Consider the following 22,968-nt stretch of genomic DNA (forward strand, 5'->3'; position numbering starts at 1 on the left):
AGGCCTCCTGTTAACCAGTAAATCACATTGTCTTACTATGCAAAACTGCAGCTCAACACGTTGTAGTAAAGAGCTCTTGTAACGACAGTATTCTAGCTGCCTCTGGAGTAAATTGCTTGTTCACTGGCAAGACCCACACTTACTTTCTGAAGTCTCCATGGGGAAGTTTTCCCTAAGAAAGTTACTTGTAAGTTTTAAGTGCCAAAGCCTCCCTTAGGTTGGCTTCCAAGTGCCTGCGTGACTGGTGGTTCAGCTGCATTCTTTCCCCTTCCTGTTTGTCTGCAGAGCATGCTCTTGCAGAAGACCTGGGGTGGTAATGAGCGGGTGCTGCATTGGCATCACACCTCCTCTTCTCCCCTGAGCCACTGTGCATTGGGAAGAGAAGCCTCAAGCTACACACAAGCTAATCACATTTGGTGACTATATGTCCATATGAGTGCTGATGTCATGCAGCTTGTGCATTACCTTGTGTGATGAGACGTGGGAAAGAGCCTACACATACTGTATCTGAGAGGAGTCTAGGGCCAGCTAACAAGTGTATGTGAGCAACAGAGAATGGGTGTACGCACAGAGCATGGCACTGGAGGTCAAGTCTGATGCTCCCAGCCATTGTTCCCACTATAGCGAGGGGAGAGGGAGCAGATGAAGGATGGGCACCTTTTGTTCCCCCAGGGTTCTGGTCAGAGAAGCTACTGGTCTCTCCTTTTGTATCCTCCTGCAGAAGGAACAAGGCAGAGGCCAGCAGAGGATTTCCAGTTTTGACAATTCTTCTCCCATGACACACTGGTGCCGCTTTGCTTACTGACAGGGATGGTGAAAGGACCCTAAACAGAGGTGCTAGAAAGTCTCTTCTTTAATTTTTTTTTTTTGTTTCCAAAGAAAAGAGATGCACAGAAATTTCATTTACAGTTTCAATATTTCTTAAGATGCCAAACATCATTTTTGAGTTTTGGTAATTTTTTTTATTTTGTTGAAAATTCAGTTATTTTTTATTTCTTCAGAACATTTTCTGAGACAGTACCATATGCTGACCAGCTCGCCCCACAAAACCCCAGGCCAGGTAGGTTTTTGGGGCCACGCATATTTATCCTCAAGTATTGTTTGAAATAGGTTGACAAATTATAAAATGGTCATAAAAATTTAACGGCCCATGCCAAACATCTGCTTGCCAAATCTTTACTGTAATAACTGAGGATGTTAAACACCAGTGTGTTTTACTTGCCCAAGGGTGAACTAAGATTTCAGAGGTGCTGATACTAGGTAGGAGTGGTGGTGGGGCTGCAGCAGTCCATGACTTGAAGTATTTCTGTTACATACACAGGGTTTGCAGCTAAGGTCAATGGTTCTCAACACCAAAATTGTCCCAGGACCTCTGCTACTGTTACTCACCTCCGAGCTTGATTTCACAGAATTTCATTTTGAAATAATAATAGGACTGGTATAAATGTGTTTAGCATTAGACACATTCCCTTGAACTGGAGAAGAATGCAACTAGCAGTGCATTTCTTCACCTAATAGTTTTCATCCAATCACAAGGATGACTGACTTAAAATCAAGTTTATTTTTCAGTAGCCAATCTTCTTTGGAAGGTCTGTAGTTTAAAGAACAATATTACAACATGTAACACTGGACAACAGACATTCTTTTAACCAGTTTCAGAGGGGTAGCCGTGTTAGCTTCAAAAAAAAAAAACAACCCAAACCAAAGCCAAAAGGAATCCTGGAGTACCTTAAAGACTAATAATTTTATTTATTAGGCAATAAGCTTCTGATGAAGTGACTCTTCACCACAAAAGCTCATTATTTAATAAACAAAATTGTTAGTCTTCATGGTGCTACAAGTTTGCTTATTCTTTTAACCATTTTGTTCTCTGCTCTTTCGGTGTGTTATAACAAAACATCATTTTACTCATCTCTGTTAAGCTGTTAGTTTTAACTTATGTTACATATTTAAACACTAATCGCCTGTGTACATATAGTAAAATAAAAAAGGAAGTTAAAAATTCTTACTTGCATTGACAGGTACGCTCAGTACAATTCCAAGAGATATCAAAGTAGGATATGTAATAGCAATTCCAAAATTTAATAGAATATTGAATGCTGAAGTAGGAAAGAAAAACAACTTTAATTTTTAGGTGCACAGTTCTTGTATAACCAAACTTAGCTTGTTTTACAGTATAGAGAGTTTTCATCTTTAGTATTTAATGGTATATTTTCCCTTCCATGCATGGTAGACCAAACCTAGACTTCATGTAACTCCTACTAGTCATTCTGGAAGTTACCTGCACACAAGAGTAGTTATCTTGTAACCTGATCTGCCTGGACAGACCCTTCTGCCTGTGGACAGCCCCCTGACTTCAACAGGATTCTGCTGACCAGGAGCCAATTGCAGGATTGGGTCCATGTACAAGGCAGTGTTCAATACCACAGTTACATCCCCATGATAGCCCCCCTTCTTTGCAATTATCCCTTCTGTCCTCCAATTTTAAAATTGAACGTCTTCATCTGGGAAACCCTGGCCAAAACAAGCATTTGTTTTCAGGCAATTTTGCCTAATAGATGCCTCTGGAAGATGCCTGAACATCTGTCTAACATTGATGATCTTCAACCTCTTTGATAAACAGCATATCAGTTTAATAGAGAACATAATGACTAAAGTAAGAGGTTGTTTTTTTGTTTTTTTTTACAACAAATAAATAGCTGTTGGGGAACCAACTGGGTGTCAAACTGGTCTTACTTTGCTAAAGTCAGTAGGGCTACGTCATGGAGTGGGAGGGGGCAGGCAAAGGAGTCTGACCAGCAATATATGGTCAAATTATATTCTAGAAATAACTGCACTGACGTGTCACTTTTCAACTCAAAGGACACCAATGTGTTCTTACAAATTCCACATGCATTGCTGATATTAATTTTCTACTGCATTGGCTTTATGACTAAGGTGAAGCCCCTTCTGTAGTGGAACATGGCAGCTGTTTGAAATCACACAGACCTACACTATAATCCTCGATTATAAGGGGAAAATACTATCTCCCATTGACAACTTTTAGCCGACATAATGTAATTATCCTAATTAGAACCTGGTCACCCAGGTTAATAGCTCTAATTTAGCTACAGTATAACTAGTGGGGTTCTGCAGGGGTCTGTTTTAGGAACGGTTCTGTTCAATACCTTCATTAACGATTTAGATATTGACATAGAAAGTACACTTATTAAGTTTGCGGATGATACCAAGCTGGGAGGGGTTGCAACTTCTTTGGAGGATAGGGTCATCATTCAGAAGGATCTGGATAAACTGGAGAAATGGGCTGAGGTAAACAGGATGAAGTTTAATAAGGACAAATGCAAAGTGCTCCACTTAGGAAGGAACAATCAGTGTCACACATACAGAATGGGAAAGGACTGCCTAGGAATGAGTACAGCAGAAAGGGATCTAGGGGTTATAGTGGACCACAAGCTAAATATGAGTCAACAGTGTGATGCTGTTGCGAAAAAGGCAAACATGATTCTACGATGCATTAACAGGTGTGTTGTGAACAAGACACGAGAAGTCATTCTCCCACTCTACTCAGCGCTGGTTATGCCTCAGCTGGAGTACTGTGTCCAGTTCTGGGCACCGCAATTCAGGAAGGGATGTGGAGAAATTGGAGAGGGTCCAGAAAAGAGCAACGAGAATGATCAAAGGTCTAGAGAACATGACCTATGAAGAAAGGCTGAAAGAACTGGGCTTGTTTAGTTTGGAAAAGAGAAGATTGAGGGGGAACATGATAGCAGTTTTCAGGTATCTAAAAGGGTGTCATAAGGCAGAGGGAAGGAATGTGTTCTTCCTTGCCTCTGAGGACAGAACAAGAGGCAATGGACTGAAATTGCAGCAGGGGAGGTTCAGGTTGGACATTAGGAAAAAGTTCCTAACTGTCAGGGTGATCAAACACTGGAATGAATTGCCAAGGGAGGTGGTAGAATCTCCATCACTGGAGATATTTAAGAAGAGGTTAGATAGATGGCTTCCAGGGATGGTCTAGAAAGTGCTTGGTCCTGCCATGAGGGCAGGGGGCTGGACTCGATGGCCTCTCGAGGTCCCTTCCAGCCCTACTCTTCTATGATTCTATGAACCTCTTGAACATAGACAAGGCTTTTGTTTTACATCTCATCCACAAACTGTTCCTTCGGTAGCATTACAGCTCTAACATTAACCGAAGCACACAGCAACACAGAGGTAGATGTGTCAGTCTGTATTCTAACAAAACAAAACAGCTGTCAGGTAGCATTTTAAAGACTAACAAAACAATTTATTAGGTGATGAGTTTTCGTGGGACAGACCCACTTCTTTCGATCTATATAATTCACAGTCCAGAGGTCTCTGCTATATATCTGGGTCTGGACTGGAACTGCTCCTCACTTAATCCATCATTTTGTTAGTCTTTAAAGTGCTACATGACTGCTAGTTTGACGCAAACAATGCCACCTACTCAATCACCAACAGTACTGCAATACACTAGCTCATCTTTGGAGGTTCCTGTACATTTAGGAAGTTAACTCTCTACCACTGAAGTCAATGGAGATAGCCCCACTGACTCCAGTGTTAATTGGTGAGACCATTGTAGAATGGGCTAAGCTCTGGTCGGCTTGGGAAAATTAAGAAGCCCATGCTTTCAAACATATGGGTCTTCCATTAGAACCATGGGCACTTTGTACTTGTACATGGGAAGGAAAGTTTCCAAGGACGAATTAGGACAAACTTCATGGACCCAATCCTGCAAAACCTTTCTACTGGCAGCAGCGTTTATTATTGTAAGAGTTCTGTGGCCGTCAGTGGGCTGCAGCAGCAAGCGATACTTCCAACAGTAGTCACAGGACTTGGCTCTAAATTTGTAACCAGGCAATAGGCCCTTCAGATGATTTCTCAAACTAAGCTTTGGGGATCAGGAAAATTGACACCATTTCTGAAAAAGCTAAACTTAGTTGTGGGCTGGGGGGGGGGGGCGGGGGGGAGTGTCTGGCCACATCTCCCATCAGGCAGTGTTATGAATTTACAGCATGTACTTACTCAATAAGAGAATTGAAAATCCACAAAGGTTCCCCCAAGGAATAACATCAAAAGAGCTCCAGTATTCCACTTTGGTAAAGTACAGAATGACAGGAATACAGGTGATGAAAAGGATATTGAAGACACTTAACACAGACAAAAATAAGGCAGCTTCTCCAAATTTAGCACTGCCCAGGAGAAGTTTGAACAAGACCTGGAAGAGAAAAAATAAATGTTTTTTTTTTTTTAAACTCAAAAGCATGCCTGCTCGGCTGACCCTTTTCCACTCCAGCAATATACTAATGCAAGGGTCAGGTCTGCTGCTGATACCACTAATGCAACATAAAATATGTATGTGGAGGATGCTCAGCACTTTTTATGCTGCAAAAACAGAGAGGAATTACACAAGACGTTTCTGGAGTGGTGTGTGGGCTTCCCCCAACATATTCCCTTAAACCTGCTTTTCTTTGTAATATTCTCTTTAGAACAACTAAACTGAAAATGAGAGAAATGTGCACGACCTCCTCTAGCTGGCAGACGTGTTGCTTAGCTAGGCCCTGATCCTTGTAGTAATGTTAACCACAACTCTTGGGGCTTGTTTATATCAGGGAAATAAGGAGATTGCAGATACGCAATTCTAGCTATGACAATTGCGTAGCTAGAATCGACATATTGGAAATTGACTTATCTGACTGTCCGAAGGAAGGTTGATGGAAGCGTTTCTCCAGTCCACCTCCCTTATTCCACAATAGCAAGGAGTACAGGGGTCGAATGCCGACCCCAGAGAGAGCGATTTTGAGTGTCTTTATCAGACATGCAAAATTGAACTCTGGAAGCTCGACCCTGACTGAGTCGATCTTCCCAGAAGCATAGATGTGCTCAGTCTCCTGCTTTTGTTTCCCGCCCCGCCCCCACTCACTGGAACATTCTTTTAAGGATTTCAATGTTTGGCTCCTGGTTTACACACTGTCTTAATTCCATCATAATATTGCCGGCCTGGGAAAACGTGTGTGTGTGTAAAGCATCTCTCATGCCTTTGGGCCTTTGTAAATAAAAGGAATGGAATACAGAGCAGTAATCTTGTGCTGGTGAAAAGAGCTGCAGTGGTTTATTCCTGAGATGTTTGTTATACAATGTCATGCTACCTCTTCCAATGTGCTCGTGACTCTCCCTTAGCCATGACCTACCTTCATCACCCTGAGGGATGTGATGGTAACTCAGCTGCCATGCGCCTTCGAGCCCAATCATCTTTGCTTCCAATCTCCTGACAACCAGCATGCCAATTTACCCTTCATTGTGACAGCTGGTTATATGATGTAATTTTTTTTCTCTCCGCTAAGACATCAATGACAAACCATGCACATAGGCCACTGGACTGTTGGTAACTGTCTGCACTCACCTAGCATGTCTGTGAACGGTGTCTAAATGCTATTGTACATGAACGATCATACAGCCTCATGACCCGTGTTCCCTGTAAGCTGAGCAGTTGGGCAGCCACCTAGGAGAGATTCAGCTGCTGCCCATGTGATTAACGGAGCATCCACCATCACCCGCAGTGGGCAGGGTATGTTTCTATTGGTGGTGCATATCGACAGCTGCCATGGTGCCCATAAAATTTATTCCATCCACGGACATTAAAAATTAGAGGGAACATTGCTCATAGCCATACCTCAGGGCCTTTCTAATGCCATGTTAAAAGTACCAAAGGAGATGGGAAGAGTTAAACATTTGGCTCTTCCCTTCTGAGGGTGGTGACTTGTAAAAGGTATTTAGTAAAGAAGAAATACATTGCTTTGTCAAGTAACTGACCTGTGTAACCACAGAGAGCCTCGAGAGTTTGCTCTCAGGTTTACTGATGTAAATCTGGAATAACAACATTGACTTCAGCATTTGCATTACATTTACACTAGTACCTTGGACCCAAGTCCAGGATTTCCTGAACTGAATGCTAGTTGGCAAAATTCAACAATTTGAGTCAAGGTTTAGTGCATAAATGTGCATAGATGACTGATGTGTTAATATCATATTTTGGATCAGTCAGGAGCATGCCTACGTTTTGTAGAAAAGAAAGTCACCCCTGCCATTTAAGATACAGAAAGGGATGGTTGGCGCCTGATGTCAGTATTTTATCACCCCTCCCGTACAGGGAGCTATGGAACCATATCCACCATCCCTAAAGAGATGAGTTTTGATCATTAACAGGGACCACCATTCGCTCCTGATGACAGGAGGAGCTGCACAAACAGAAAAGGCCCAGCACAGTTGAAATGATCAGCAGTACAGAGAGGAGTGGTTTGTGAACCTCTCTCTGTTTATGTTGAGGAGTCAGAGGTGATACGGTAGAAAGTTATAAGGGCTGTGTCTACACTAACCCCAGAACTTCAAAAGGGGCATGATAATGAACCAAATTGAAAGATGGTAATGAGGCACTGCCATGAATATGCAGCACCTCATTAGCATAATGGTGGCCATGGCACTTCAAAAGTGCCCCTTTGGATCGCATGCGGCTTGTCTACACGGGGTCCTTTTTGAAAGGACCCTGCACAGTTCGAAATCTCCTTATTCCTATAACCAAATGGCCATGGACACGCCAGTCTCTCCTTTTGAAGGGGCTATGGTAATGCGGTGAATTGGGATATGCTAATGAGGGACTTGCATGAATATGCAGTGCCTCATTAGCATAATGGCATCCACGCACATTTCAAAACTCATGGTTTCAAAACGCAGCCACCCATGTAGCTGGGCAGGGGGCTTTGAAATGAACCCCGCCCCCATCTGGTTTTGGTAATAAGGTGCTTTCAAAAGCAGGAGTCCATTTCGACAGGCCCCTCCAGCTACACAGGCGGCTGCTTTTTGAAACTGGCAGTTTTGAAGCACGTGTGGCTGCTATTATGCTAATGAGGCACTGCACATTCATGGAAGCACCTCGTTAGCATATCCCGAAGTGCCACGTTACCATAGCCCCTCTGAAAGGAGGGGCTAACGTGGCCACAGCCAATAGGAATAAGGAGATTTTTGAAACGGGCAGGGTCCTTTCAAAAAGGACCCTGTGTAGATGAGCTACACATGATTGAAAGCAGCACTTTCGAAGGGCCTTGGCTGCCGTTCTGCTAATAAGGTGCTGTATATTCATGGAAGCACCTCATTAGCGTCTTTCAATCAGGTTTATCATCATGCCCCTTTCGAACTTCTGAGGCTAGAGTAGAATGGGAAATGAATGGGATGGGAATGCGAAGGCTCATTTATCAGATGGCTTGTTTCCAGAAGTAAAAGTAAGCGGGTGCACCCTGGTGCGCAGCTCCGGTAAGAGCTAGCTAAGGTGCAGCAAAAGGCAGCAGGGAGCTATTTAAAGAGCTGGCAGGCAGCTGGGTTGCAACAGGACAGTATCTGTAAATATTTTTAAGTTACTTTCACCCCTGCTTGTTTCCCATCATGAATTGAGAGTCAGAGAGATGTTTCATGCGCTGGAATAGCAAAGCACAAATCAGCCAAGGTGCACTGCAGGTTTTGCCTTGCCCTGATTCATGCGGGTGATTGCTGGAGTCTGAATATTGCTAGAGTAATGGATCCATTGTATTTTTCTAGGGATAGCAAGTCCTACATTCCTCCCCGAGTTTCTGTTTTACATCAGACTAGTGTCTCAAGCAGAATCTAAAGACGTTCAAATCTAACAGCAGCAGCGCCTGCTAGCACACTATTAGCCATCACATCTCCAAATACAACACACAAAACCATGTTAGTGACAGGAAATCATCAGAAATACCACCACAGTCAGAGCTGGACAAAGCAGCTACTTTTCATACTCATTTTTTCTGAGTTAACTATGGGATAAGAAGGTCTTCAATGAATCTGAATTCCACTTGTTCCCAATTTGACACCCTTAGGGAAGTCTGGCTGGTTAGTTCACGGAATAAAGACAAGGTATTAGAATAGGGGAGACAGACAATGAATGTGTCTGAGTAACAGAGATGGCTAAAAATGGGGCTCCAGGAGAGGCCAAACGCAACAAGCCAGTCTCAGCTTCTTGTTCTGACAGCAAGTGAAGGGAAAATCTGGTATGTGAATAACGTAGCATTATTTCTTCAGATGCCCCTTTTAGCACCAATAAACATGAGGCAAAAAATCTGGTCTATTCTATCTGAACGGAATAGGAGGGAGTGGACTTTAATTTCCAGCCAATCCCGTAACGTCTGACCATAATCACACAATGGTCCTTGTTCTGAACAGAAGAGAAGCTGATTAAAATAATAGAAGCAAAAGCAAATCCAGCCCCCAAAGCAGTATTAGTGCTGCCACTCCTTACATCTGATGGCTAAATACAAGTTCGGCGGGAATGGGGTTGGGTGGAGGGGGTTGGACTGTTCATCTGATTGTTATTTACACTACATCTGGGCTTGACTTCCCTTTTTTACTGGAGGATTCTGGCAGTCTTTGGCAAACTGTTAGTAACCTCATAGAACGTGAAACCTGAGCTGAAGCGTTTCCTGCCCCAGCCTAATAATCCAGTTCAGCTACATACATAAGTTAGTGCCGTCATTTGACGCATGTGACTATGCCCACTAAAATCCATACTTAAAGTTAGGTGTGTGCTATGTATGTTGATGAATCAGGCTTTCAGTCAGAAAAGAACACAGGCAGAAAAACAAGAGCTTGAAAAAGCTTTTGGACAAAATTTTCAGACTTGGGGCCGTGTCTACACTAGCCAAAAACTTGGAAATGGCCATGCAAATGGCCATTTCAAAGTTTACTAATGAAGCACTGAAATACATATTCAGCACCTCATTAGCATGCGGGCGGCCGCGGCACTTCGAAATTGACACGGCTCGCCGCCGTACAGCTCATCCAGACGGGGCTCCTTTTCGAAAGGACCCCGCCTACTTCGAAGTCCCCTTATTCCCATCTGCTCATAGGAATAAGGGGACTTCGAAGTAGTCGGGGTCCTTTCGAAAAGGAGCCCCGTCTGAACGAGCCGCGTGGCGGCGAGCCGCGTCAATTTCGAAGTGGCACGGCCGCCCACATGCTAATGAGGCGCTGAATATGCATTTCAGCACTTCATTAGTAAACTTCGAAATGGCCATTTGCATGGCCATTTCGAAGTTTTTGGCTAGTGTAGACATTGCCAAATTTTAGCAACCCAGGCTTCTAAACAAAAGGTGACCGATTCTTAGAAGTACTATACACTGGCCTCTCCCAATGACGTGTATTGCAGCAGATTGCCCAAGGACAGATGAGGTCAGCATAAATGAGTACAGGTTAAACCTCTCTAATCTGGCACTCTCTCGTCCAACAATATCCGTAATCCGGCATGATTTTAGTTAGCTGGATGACCGCTCATCACAGCTGTCTCCAAGTTTCCCGTGGTCACAGAAAATTTATTTCCAGCCACCAGGCCTGGCTCTCAGTGTTCTGTGCTGTTATTTAGCTGTAACTTATCCCTAAATGTCTTCAAAGAGCCCAGTAAGCAGTGGAAGCGTTGGTAATGTGCTCGACAATACTGACCTCTCATGGCCCAGCAAATTCTCTCGTTTGGCATTGCTCAGGTCTCAAGAGTGGCAGACCAAAGGGGTTCAACCTGTAGTTCTCCCCAGTGTTCAACTGGTCTTTGTGCTTATGGTATGTGTCCATAAAAAGAGCATGTGGTGTTGCACTGCATAAAGATTAGAGAGGCAGCGTTTGGTGGTAAGTTGAGATCAGCACTTTTTTATCCCAAAGAGGTTTGTGTGGATTTACCTTGTAAAGAGCAGACATTGAGGCAGATCCCACAACAAGTGCTATTCCAATAACTGAATGGCTGTGGAATCCATCAGCATAGGTCATCATGACTATCCCTGCAATAGCAAGTATAGCAGCCACGATCTGGTAGGAAGCAAAGAAACAAAGGAAATATTATTTAACAGCCCCCAGTGATTAAAATACTTAATAGCCATTCTGAATGCGAGGTCAGCATTTTTACACCGTCTAGATCAAGCCCTATCAATGAGAAAAGAGTAGCCACCAACCGTGGTGCAGTCTGCCAGTGTGTGAAGAGAAAGTGCAAGCCCCACACACAGTTTGAGAAACTGCAAGTCAGGAAACACTGTGTGAGGTCTTAGAGTTGTGGTGTCCAACACGCTAGCTGCACGTGGCTATTTGGCCAGTTGAGAGCGGCTAGTTGGCATGAACAGGAAGTGCATTCTCAATACAAAGTGGCTAGCTCTAGCTACAGTGGCTACTGCTTCAGAACTGGTTGGACATCAGGGTCTTAGAGCAACTGGTGAGAGAAGAGAGGCGCTTTAGAACAGTGTCACTTGATAAATCTGAAGAAGGAAATTCAGCTCTGTCACTGAATCTTGACATCAGCGGGCTCCTGCAGAAGGCGTTGGACAATAACTAATGCATGACTCCTAAGTCACTTGTATGACTACAAGCCAGTGTTTCCCAATTTTGTTTGGCCACGGAACCCTTTTAAACTCTAAAGGATTTTGTGGATACCCATTCCCAGGCGCTAACACCCTCAGCCCCCAAATCCGTCCCACTATCCCCAAGCTTCATCTCATCCCACAAACCTGCACCACATCCCCAGGCTTAACCCCTCTGAGCTCCAAACTGGTCCCCGGACTAACCCATCTGTGGTGCTGGCTAGGGATCCTACGCCAGGAAGCCACGTTAGCTCAGCAGAAGGAAAGGAGGCCTGGAGGTGTTCCACTGGCAGGAGTGAGCCAAGCCATGCCCCCCAGAGGGGTGTGGCCACTTGGGCAGTGGTGTGAATGAGGGGCTCTCTGCAGCTCCCTGCCCTGCCGCTGCTAAAATAATTAAACTAAATTCAGTTGATTTAACGACTGGATCCCTCCCGCCACCCTGCTGGCCCTTAAACCAATTACATTTAGTTCTACTGTTTCAGTGGTGGCAGGGCAGCGTGTTGCTGAGGAGTCAGCTATTGTGATGAAATTTTTTCACAGAACCCTTATTTTCACTTTGCGGAACCCTGGGGTTCTGCGGATCACCGTTTAGGAAACACTGGTATCTGCTGATTTGGGAAAAGAGCTTGGCTGAGAAAACTGGTTGCATGGTGTGGATTTAGTATGGGTGATGCTGATCAGCAGGCAGAGTAGAATGGGGGAGTACAGTTTTGCCAGTGTTTTTTTAACGAGTTGGAGCAGTAGGAGCAGAGCAACGAACGAAGTCAGCAGACTGAAACGTATTTGAAAATTGTATCTGTTCTGTATAGAGTGGGGGACCTGTCTTCGGCTAATATTCATGTTCAGTGTTAGCAATGCTAATGGCACTGGGTTTGGTGTGACAAGCTGCTGACTGCAATGGGAGTTGAGAGAGCTCTGCACTTTTTGTAGGATTCAGACTCTAGAGCCACAGTGATTTGACCTGCCTTGCACAGGCTGTAGAACTTCCCTCACTAATTCCAGTTTGAACTAGAGCTGATCTTTTAGGAAAAGGTCCAGTCTTGATTTACAAACCTCCAGGGACAGCAAGCCCACTGCACCCCTTGGTAAATTACTCCATAATCAATTACCATATTAAATATGTATGCCGGATTTACAGTCTGAATTTGCTCAGCTTTAGCTTCTAGCCACTGGTTTTTGCTTTAACTTTGCTAGACAGGAGAGCCAATTGTCAAATATTGTTGCCCATGTAGAAACTTATAAACTGTAATCAAGTTACCCCTGAACTTTTTGTTAAGGGAAGTAGATGGAGCTGCTTGAGCCTGTTGCAATAGCAGTATGCAGCACGGAGCTCCAGCTGCACAAAGTGAAAAGAGCCTAGCCTTAAATTCCCATAGCTTCATCACAGAGCTGGAAGGGACCTCAAGAGGTCACAGAGTCCAGACCCCTATCCCAAGCAGGATCAACCCCAACTAAGTCATCCCACCCATAACTATGTCAAGCCGGGACATAAAAACCTCTAAGAGATGGAGATTCCACCACCTCCCTAGGCAACACATTCCACTGCATCACCACCCTCCTGGTGAAGTAGTTTTTCCTAATATCCAACCTACTCCTCTCCTTGTGTAACTTCAGACCATTGCTCCTTGTTCTGCCATCTGTCACCACTGTGGACAGTTTCTCTCCATCCTTTTTAGAGCTCCCCTTCAGGAAGTTGAAGGCTGCTATTAAATTGCCCCTCAGTTTTCTCTTCTGCAAACTAAGCCCAAATCCCTCAGCCTCTCTTCATAGGTCATAGCTTCTTTCATCCTGGATGATACCAAAAGGATTTATAAATTAGTTAATGCCGAGAGCGGTCTGAGCTGCAAAGGTAAGCTCTGAATCCACATTTTACTAGATGTTGAGGTTATACAGATATGGGGTTTGAGTCATACCTGTCTCTATCTAACAGACCACGATAACTTTTGCTACAGCTGTAGTGTGTCTACCTGCAAAGCTAAAAATGACTGCTACTTAACAGTGCCCTAAAACTCTAAACAATTCTTTTAATCCAGGAAGGGAAAAGTATTTCTTTCAGCTGAAACTGCATAGTAGGCAGAAATGGCAGTGCTGTGCAGGCGAACACACCAGCACTCGAATATAGAAAAAGCCTACGGATTTGTTGTTGGTTGGTATCCTAGGTTTATGTCTCAATATCTCATCTGAAAGACAGCATCTTCAGCAATCCAGGGCCCTCCACTACTAAGGCAGACATTCCATACAGACTTAGAACGGAGACATACCAAGACTCACCACTCCTTGGAGCATCTATTTCATCCTTAGGAGCTTTCCAGCCACTAACCCAGCCCGACCCTCCTTAACTTGAGAGATCCATGGAGATCAAAACCTGCTGTGATTTAGCCATGGAACAGATCTGGACTTACAGGAACGTGATCAAAAATACCACAGCTGACTGTACACTAGCAAGAGGGTAGCACTGGAATTCCAAAAGTTCATCTGTGAACTGAAAATATGATCAAGGTTTGCTATTAATTTCAGTGGCAGACCCTCCCTTCTGCAGACATTTACACAGTGTAGAGGAATGGCTCTCTAGGAGGGTGTTCTGAAGGTAGTCACTTTTTCTGCAGCTATCTGCCAGGTCTTATGGCAGATAACACTTGGGAGGTAATATCTTTCATTAGACCAACTTGTGTTAAGGATACTCTTGCCTTGGGCCAAAGCTGGCTCCGCTGAGTAGCGTGTGTTTCTTTGCAAGCAAGTGAGCTGTCACAGAGCATCTTACAGGATGGAGTGCAGATGCACGCAGGGATCCAGATTTTTAAAGGTCTTGGGGCATGTAGCGGTTCAGGTAAGTGCCCAGCGGGCTTGTCTAACTTCCTCTAGAAGCCTGTCTGTACCTTTAGACATCAAAATGCCTTCAGGTCTCTGGCCCCACTTACTCAGTCAGGGATCTTCCTCTTCCACTCCAGAGTACAGCTGCATGCTCACATGTGCACACACATACTCTGGCGGCCCAGGCTGTCAAGAGCCCTGGAACAGTGACTGCTCTGGCTGCCCTGAGGACAGCAGCTTGGGCAGTCCCCAGGGCTAGCTGCACTGACCACTGCTGAAACAGTCTGAGTCCAGCTGCATTGGCTACTGGTGGGCAGGCTCCAGGGCCAGCTGTTCAGATTGCCCTCAGGTCAGCGACCCTGGTTGCTGCAGAAGTCACGGAGGTCAGGGAGGTCATGGAATCCATGACCTCCAAGACAGGCAGGGAGACTAATTGAAATCTCTTTGGGGCAGGGTTATAGGTTTGTAGGATGCCTAGTGCTGTGGGTACATAACAAGCCACTTCAACACACTTGGCTCCTGATTTAGAAAGGAGCCCACCATTTTTGAAGTTCATCCCCAAATTAAACCCTAAACACGCGGTGGTTGTCCATGTACCCGAACAGATCAGCACCACTGTGACCCAGGAGCTTACAAGAAAGGGAAAGAAAAGAAGGAAGAGAAGGTGGCCAGCCACCTAACAAGGAACGAGCGGGAGACTCCCTTCAAATCCCCAGTCGCAAAGACAAGTACTCTAGCGTGCTTGCTACACAGTGCACAGAAAATAAATAACAAAATCCCATGGCAGCATCTTCCCTCCACCAAAATGCTCAACACCTCCCCTGGAGGAGCCACGCCTGATTCCCACAAAAGATACGAAGGTGTCAGGAAAGAGTCTGTCCTCTCTGCCCCATTGTTCAGGGAAACAACAGTTCCTTGGAGAGCACTTAGACTAAATCTTTGATTAGTGCCACATACCATTTTGGAGGACTGAAGTTTGGAGGCGGAAGAGCACAGCACCAAGATATATAACTTCCTTGTCATCTGTTCCTCCCTCTGGTACTGCCGGCCATCAATGCCAAGTGGAGGCACCTTGGCATATCTGTCTTTTTAAAGCACTATTCCATATCAGGCACTACTGAAGAACGAGGTCTCCATTTATTTGCCCCTGGTTTGCTGACAAGTGGGCTTCTCCCAAGACAATATTAAAAATTAGTAAAGAATAATTAGAGATGCTTCAGATCAAATGCTTGATCCAGCCCACGCAACAGTTCACCCCCTTGTCTCCCCTGAAATGGGGAAAGTTCAGACCTGGATCCAGTCTTCCGAACTTAGCTCTGTACTAAATCAAGCCAAAACCGCAGTTAGGAGCCAATGTGAACTGTCTGACATGAGTATTGTTACCAATATCTTGCATTTATACAGAGCCTTTCATCAAGTGGGATGACAAAGCACTCTATTCTGCTGCCTGCGAGGGTGTGTATATATTTTTACAATCTTTGCATCACTCACCATAGATATACAGCCACCTAAGGAGGTGAAACACATCAGTTGTTTAACAGGGTACAGTAACACTCACACTGCTCAGAAAGTCACCAAAATACCATCTCCAACTGCAAATGCAGGAGAATTAAAGAGAGAAGGACATAAATATTCTCCACTAGAATTTGACCAGGATAATGAGGTATTTTCTAGCAGTCTCCTGATTGTTTTTTTCCTCTTTTCTGAAAGACAACAAAGCCAGCCTTACAATCACCACCTAAAATCACTACAGTTCTCCTACAGCTGCTCCCTTTTGGTTATTCCCCCTCCACTCCCTGTGGTTAAAATAAATTCAGTGTCAAGTTGGTCGGAAAAGTTTAATGTGCAGGCAAGGCCTGGAAGTGCCAGGTATCATTCACTGGTTCCTGTTGTAATTTTCCCTTTTGTAGCTGCAGGGCCCGGCTGCAATAACATTGTAGCCCAAGCTTTTCAAACCACACAGAAATAAATTTTTCTATTAAAGTTAACTTTTAATCTCTGCATATCCCGGGGGCGATTAAACTCTCCCCTAAAAGCAAATGAGAAATATTGCCCACGCTTAATGAGAAGCGAGTGGATTCCTCATCTCCACTCCAACCGGCATAACGGGGCAGAAGTAAATCACTGGTGTCTTCATGCTGCAATTAGCTTCAGCCCCACTCCTAGGTCTGCAGACCTGAGGCTGTGTCACACGGGCGGGGGAGGGGGATGGTGCCAATGACCACCTGCTGCTGGTCAGTGAGAAGCTGCTTTTTGGTTCTCAGGGGTGCTGGAAAGTTCTCCAACGGCGGAAGGGAGACGGGACTTAATTCTAACAACTGCGAATTCTAACAACTCCTCCATCTCACCCACTGAAGGGGTAAGCTGTGTCGGCAGTGCCTCTGGGACCAAGCAGAGGGCTGCGCGTGGCTGACAGGTCTATGCAGAGGCTGGGCAGACTGCAGGGAAATCTCTGTGTCCCACTTACTGGCCCACAGACATTAATCAGAAAATCTAACAGAGAATTTACTGGAGCTCTACCCTATTGGAGCTGTGCTGGCACGTTCCACCCTTCAGGGTCACACTCAAAGATCTCCTGCTTCAGCATTCCCTCCTCTAGCTACCCTGCTGGACTAAGCCCTGGGAGTTCGCTCTTCACCTGCCAGAGTGACTTACACAGACTGTCGCAGAGGAGTGGCCCACAAGATCTCCATGAGCCCTAGCCCAAACTGTACAGCCATGGCTTGGACTGCTGCCCACCCTTCAGGAGCCTTTTCTGGTGCCCCCTCCCACATCCACACACAAACCAACCCTTTTTTTAAAAACATACTTGGAAAAAAAGGAGCTGAATTAGCCACATCTGCATTCATAGTAGCTGCTGTCCACAATCAGGTATGGCACGGAGCTTAATACTGCAATTCCACAGGGCTTGTGCCATATGAGATGTGCCCATGCATGTGCAGCATATGGACAAAAATGCACGAGGACAAGTAAAACACCCATAAAAATGCCAAATTAAAATTTTCTCAGGACCATCGTTTCAGTCCTTTCTCATAGAAAAAGCATAGGAAAAGGATGCTGAAAGTTCATGCCACAGGGATACCAGTTAGCTTTCGTGTCACAGACTGGGGCAAGTTCCCTTATTTGGAAGGAACAGTGAGTGAAGAGAGCGACTCTAGGAAGACGAGAGTGCATGCTGAGTGATATCCACACAGTGACGGCTCTCAGTGCTGATTTGTTTTGTAATGAAATGCATTCCTGCACAGACTGCAGGGCCAGTGGACTGCAAGCTCTGTAAGGATATTATGCTGGCTCATCCTATGACATCACCGCTCTAGAAGATCGGCGTAACCTGCTGTTGTTAATGCCAGAGGCTGATCTAAGGGATCCAATTGGAAAAGGGTTAAAGTGAATGAGGGAGGGAGACAGAGAGAGAAGGAGACACTTACCCTCACTCCCATGAACCTGTCCCTGAGAACGATCCATGAAAGCAAGAACACAAAAGCTTTGTTGCAGCAGAACAACACGGAGACATCCGTAGTGTTTATTTTCTTTATTGCATGTAAGTACAGGTAGTTTGTGAGTGTCCAAAGAACACCAAAGGGTGCTGCCTTGGTAAAAAACACCTTCATAGTCAAGCCATTGTCTCCAAAAAATCGGCAGCACTCCCTAAAACAAGGAAAGAAAGGCAATGTTATTATACCCCCCGAGTGGCAAACAAATCCTTCACGTGTCGTACCAATTAGTGTGTTCTTTTTTTTGGTACCGGATCTTTCCTACAAGATGGGTAATGAGTTTCAGTCTGCTGCAAAAGCCATAATTTGCACAAAAGCATTGACCACACAGAAAGGATTATAAAACTGAAAATGATGAGTACAAAAGAGTATGGTGAAAGCTGGAGGTAGGCGATCAATGTGAATAACAATAATATTAATAATGTGCGTGCACCTGGCACTTTTAAGCCATGTACCTTGAAAAGCTTTGTACCGTTATTCTCATTTTACAGCTGGGGAAAGAAGTGGTTCCATAGCTTGCCCAACGTTTTTCAACAAATCAATGGGCAGGCTGCAAGCAGAATCCAGGCTGTCTGGTGCCCAACACTTTGCCTTAGCCCCTAGCCAGCAGCCTCGGCAGTAAGCAGGAAAGGGAAAAGATGGATCTAGAGGTGGCGTTTGAAATGGGACTCACTGAAAACGAGTTCAAGACAAGGCTTTTCCATCAGACAGGAGCCATGTTGCTAAGGGCACTGCCATCGCAGGAGACTCGCAGTTCAATGAATGGAGGAGAGGAAAAAGGAGCTGGTGAAGTCAGATCTGAGGAGGCAAATGATGCTTGTGAAAATAAATAGGCTCAGGGTAATGAGGTTATGCTTGAGAGTTCTTGATGCAATACAGGTGGTCGCAGCGTTCAGGGGCAAGTTGAAATTTGGCGAGGAGACCAGCCCAGAGGGAGCTGTGGTACTCAAGTTGAGAACTGGGCATGGATTATGGATGAGGGCAAATAGAAAGTGAAGATAAGGGCAGGTGTGAATCATACTGTGAATCCAGGTCCAGCTATAGGAGGTCCTGTGGATAAGATGGAAAAATAAACACTGATGGATCATTTCTGGTACATATGACAAGGAGAGATCAGAGTGAAGGTGGTAGAAGGGAGCATTAGGTAGATCAGGGCATTTACTCTAGTCTAAAAGAAGGAACACAGACTTGGGAGGCAATACAGTGGAGAAAAGTTGAGTGGAGCCAATCACTAAGGAATACATGACAAAGTGCACAGAGGGGTGGAGATGCTGGCAGAGACAAAAGAGGAAAAGTAAAAAAGTTTGGTGTCATCAATAAAACATGATCTTTACTGTCAAAACAACAGCTGAGACCATGATAAAACAGGGATTAGCTAGAGGGGGGGTCAAGAATACAGCAGTAGGACATCTTTATAGGTGTAAACATCCTAACCTATAAATCTAGAGTAATTAGTTTTATGACTATTGTAAAACTAAAATGGCATGCACTAAACAAATTGTTTGCATGCAAATGCAGTAATGCAAGATGGAGACACAGGGATCTGTAATATGAAGATAAAATTTGCAGCCTAATGACATGCTTATATGGCAATAAAATGTTGCCTGCACTGTATTTGCTTGTTTCAAACCTGCAAAACTCCCCAAGAAACTGGAGCAATTAAGTAAAGTATTTTGACTAAATTTTGCAAAAAGATAGTTTATCACCTGGTGTCTGCAAAATAAGTGTGCATAGCAGTTTGAATTCCAAGATAGGTGTGTTTGTCACCAGTCACACAAGTCCCATTTGGGAGGGAGATTAGTGGCCCCTTTTGATGCATATTCTCAGACAGTTTGGCTGTGTTTGTGTGATCTCTCCAAGAGAAGTATCCAAACGGAACCTTGTGAGAGTTCCCTGTCACTAGAGGTACATGTAACTTTAAGATTAATTTACGATGCACTCTTTCGTAAATGTACGTTAAACCTGAGGCTACATGGTTATATTTTGTTCCCCTTGTAGATGCAGGTAAAGGCCAAAAGAATTAGCAATGCTTTGGGCACAGTGAGGGGTCTTTATTGCAAGTACACTGACGACATACCCAGAAACAGCAACAATAACTTTGGTTCCCTCACTGTTTACAGACACACACCACCCTGGTTAGCTCACCTGATGGAGCCTGACACATTCTGGCTACGTCTACACGTGAAGCCTACATCGAAGTAGCTTATTTCGATGTAGCAACATCAAAATAGGCTATTTCGATGAATAACGTCTACACGTCCTCCAGGGCTGGCAACGTCGATGTTCAACTTCGACGTTGCGCAGCACCACATCGAAATAGGCGCTGCGAGGGAACGTCTACACGCCAAAGTAGCACACATTGAAATAAGGGTGCCAGGCACAGCTGCAGACAGGGTCACAGGGCGGACTCAACAGCAAGTCGCTCCCTTAAAGGGCCCCTCCCAGACACAGTTGCACTAAACAACACAAGATCCACAGAGCCGACAACTGGTTGCAGACCCTGTGCCTGCAGCATGGATCCCCAGCTGCAGCAGCAGCAGCCAGAAGCCCTGGGCTAAGGGCTGCTGCCCACGGTGACCATAGAGCCCCGCAGGGGCTGGAAAGAGAGCGTCTCTCAACCCCTCAGCTGATGTCCGCCATGGCGGACCCCACTATTTCGAAGTTGCGGGACGCGCAATGACTACACGGTCCCTACTTCGATGTTGAACGTCGAAGTAGGGCGCTATCCCCATCTCCTGATGAGGATAGCGACTTCGACGTCAAGCCGCCTAACGTCGAAGTTAACTTCAAAATAGCGCCCGACACGTGTAGCCGTGACGGGCGCTATTTCGAAGTTAGTGCTGCTACTTCGAAGTAGTGTGCACGTGTAGACACGGCTTCTAAGGGAAAGACTGGCAGACCCTGGCATAGGACCAAATGAGAAGCTCACTCTTGGTGTTACTGTAACCACACACCTAATGGGTATGATTCACTGTCCCATGTAGTGGCACTAAGACCACTTACAGAGAGAAAGACAGAGGCTACGTTTACACTACAAGATAAATTTGAGTTCAAGGCAGTTAGCTCGATATTACCATGTGACCATCTTCACTGTAAATACCATTAGCTCGATTTAGGGAGCGCTAATATTGACATCATAGCATCGTCGAAACTGTCTGGGTGTAGCGTCAAGTTTGAATTTAAAAGTCCAAATGAAGACCTGTGTGAAGCGCCACGTCTTAAAATAGAATTATTAGCCTTCAGAGGTGTCCTGCATGTATCTCACAATGTCCCAGAGTGCTCAGCTCTGGCTGCTTCCATCTCTGCTGCTCTCCCGGTGCACAGGAATTAGGTAACAGGAAGCCTGTGAATTTGAATTCGGCACCAGGAAGCCCATGGCTGTGGGGTCATGTTTGTATGAGAGGCTGAGAAACGTCTTTCTTTCTTTGCTATCAGCACTGTGAGCGCATCTACCTATTACAAGTAGCTTCAACACTGAGTTCATGGTCCTGTCTTTACTTCTGCAAGTTGAGCACTTGGATTTATTTTTCAGCGCTGGCACCAGCACCTGCCCCTACCCCGCCGCACCACATGGCAGCTAGGCTGCTGGGGAGGGTCATGCATGAAAGAGGCCAAGAAACTTCTTTTCTGCAGTTTACATTTGTGCAGGGGACCCCCTTCTTTCCCCCACAGGCAGCATGCAGTCAGGGTCTTTGGCACACCCAACTACATCATATGGCTAGCCCCAGACCCAATAAAAGGACATGCCTGCTGTTCAGTGTGGACCATGCCACCAGGCAGCACCATGTCCTGGCTTGCACATGGTGAGGGCTCCAAGGGCAGGAAAGATTTTCGGGGACTTGCTGCCACCAGGGGGAAGTCTCACCAGGCAGCTAAGATTTTAGGGGGCTTGCTGCCACCTGGGCGGGTGACTGCTTCAACTGGCCCCTCCCACCCCCCCCCAAAAATATTTTCAAGGGCTTGCTGCCACCAGGGGGAAGTCTTCCCAGGCAGCTAAGATTTATGGGGGCTAGCTACCGCCTGGGGGACCATTTCAACTGGCTCTGCAGCCACAGACCCTACATCCCCCCACCGAAAAATATTTTCAGGGTCTTGCAGCCACCGTGGGAACCATTTCAAATGGCTCCACACCATGGTCCCCACACCCCGCTGCACAAAAAGATTTTTCAGGGACCATATCAACTGCCCCGTCATCTGCTGATCCACCCAGTCCCCCCCGCCCATGGGATGAGGGGGGGTCTGGCACCCTGATAGTCAATTGGTGCTGTTCCCCACCCAGCCTGAACACCACTGCTTGTTGAAATTTGGCAAGCTCCATTCCCTGTCTTGGACGACTCTGTGTAGTGTAGCGGGAAGCCCAAAAATCTTTTCCCTACCTTTTCTATCCTTCTCTTTCTTCAAGCTTTGGCCCCCTCAACGCAGGGAAGAGCGAGTGGAGGGTCAGTTTAGAAGACACAGACTGCTGGGGGATCCCAGGGTACAAAGCTGTGTAATGGAGTGGGAAGCCAAAAGCCCTGCCTCACAAAATCTTTTTTTCCAAACCTTTACTGTCCTACTCTCTCTTCAAGCTTTGCATTGTTCCCATATTATTTTCAGGGATCATATGTGATCAAGGGAGAGGGGACAGTGGTTGGTAGGCCAGTTGAGAAGACTCAGACGCCTGCTGCTTTTTGTAAAATCTTTAATAATTCAGTTATAACTAGCAATTCAGTTATACAAGCAAGAGATTTCTGTTAATTTGGCAATCTTTGTTGATGCCCTACTTCTTCCTTCCTACTGGAAAAATGGCCATTTGCTTTCCACAGGAGGGGAATGAGGGCAGTGCAATGTGGGAAGATGACATCACATACCTACAACCATTTGCAGGGCATTTTTTCCCATGATGCACCAGCACAAACACCCAGAATGCTATGGGGATAAGGGAACTGCTGGATAGGTTTCCACAATGCACTGCTGCAGCAGTTGATGTTTGGCAATTGAGTGTGGCAGCAATAGGTCGACTTTGTGGGGAGTCTGTGGGGAGGTGAGGATTCTCAAATTCAAATTTATAAAACCCAGTGTTACAAAATCAATGTTAATAAATTTGAATTTATCTCACAGGGTAGACATTGCCTGAGTCACCTCTACAGCCTTAGCTACTTGGCAACTGGCTTTTAGCTTGAACAGTAGCATCTTAAACACTGAGCTCCAGAGAGCCCAGGTTTGAGCCTGCCTGCAGATAGTTACATTACCACAGAATTGGT

The 22,968-nt window shown here is 45.3% G+C and overlaps 1 protein-coding gene across 1 annotated transcript in view; it reads right to left on the bottom strand.

The window, feature by feature from the left end:
* Window positions 1–22,968, bottom strand: part of SLC35F3 (solute carrier family 35 member F3) — a 96,414-nt gene that overhangs the window by 2,686 nt on the left and 70,760 nt on the right. The window contains exons 3-6 of the mRNA XM_074990157.1: window positions 17,660–17,879; window positions 10,753–10,878; window positions 5,044–5,236; window positions 2,010–2,099 (exon numbers count right to left, since the gene is read on the bottom strand). Coding sequence (XP_074846258.1) covers window positions 2,010–2,099; window positions 5,044–5,236; window positions 10,753–10,878; window positions 17,660–17,879 — 629 coding nt within the window. The remainder of the gene's footprint in view (window positions 1–2,009; window positions 2,100–5,043; window positions 5,237–10,752; window positions 10,879–17,659; window positions 17,880–22,968) is intronic.

Source organism: Carettochelys insculpta, chromosome 3 (genome assembly GCF_033958435.1).
Source record: "Carettochelys insculpta isolate YL-2023 chromosome 3, ASM3395843v1, whole genome shotgun sequence".
In the NCBI taxonomy this organism is placed as follows: domain Eukaryota; kingdom Metazoa; phylum Chordata; order Testudines; family Carettochelyidae; genus Carettochelys; species Carettochelys insculpta.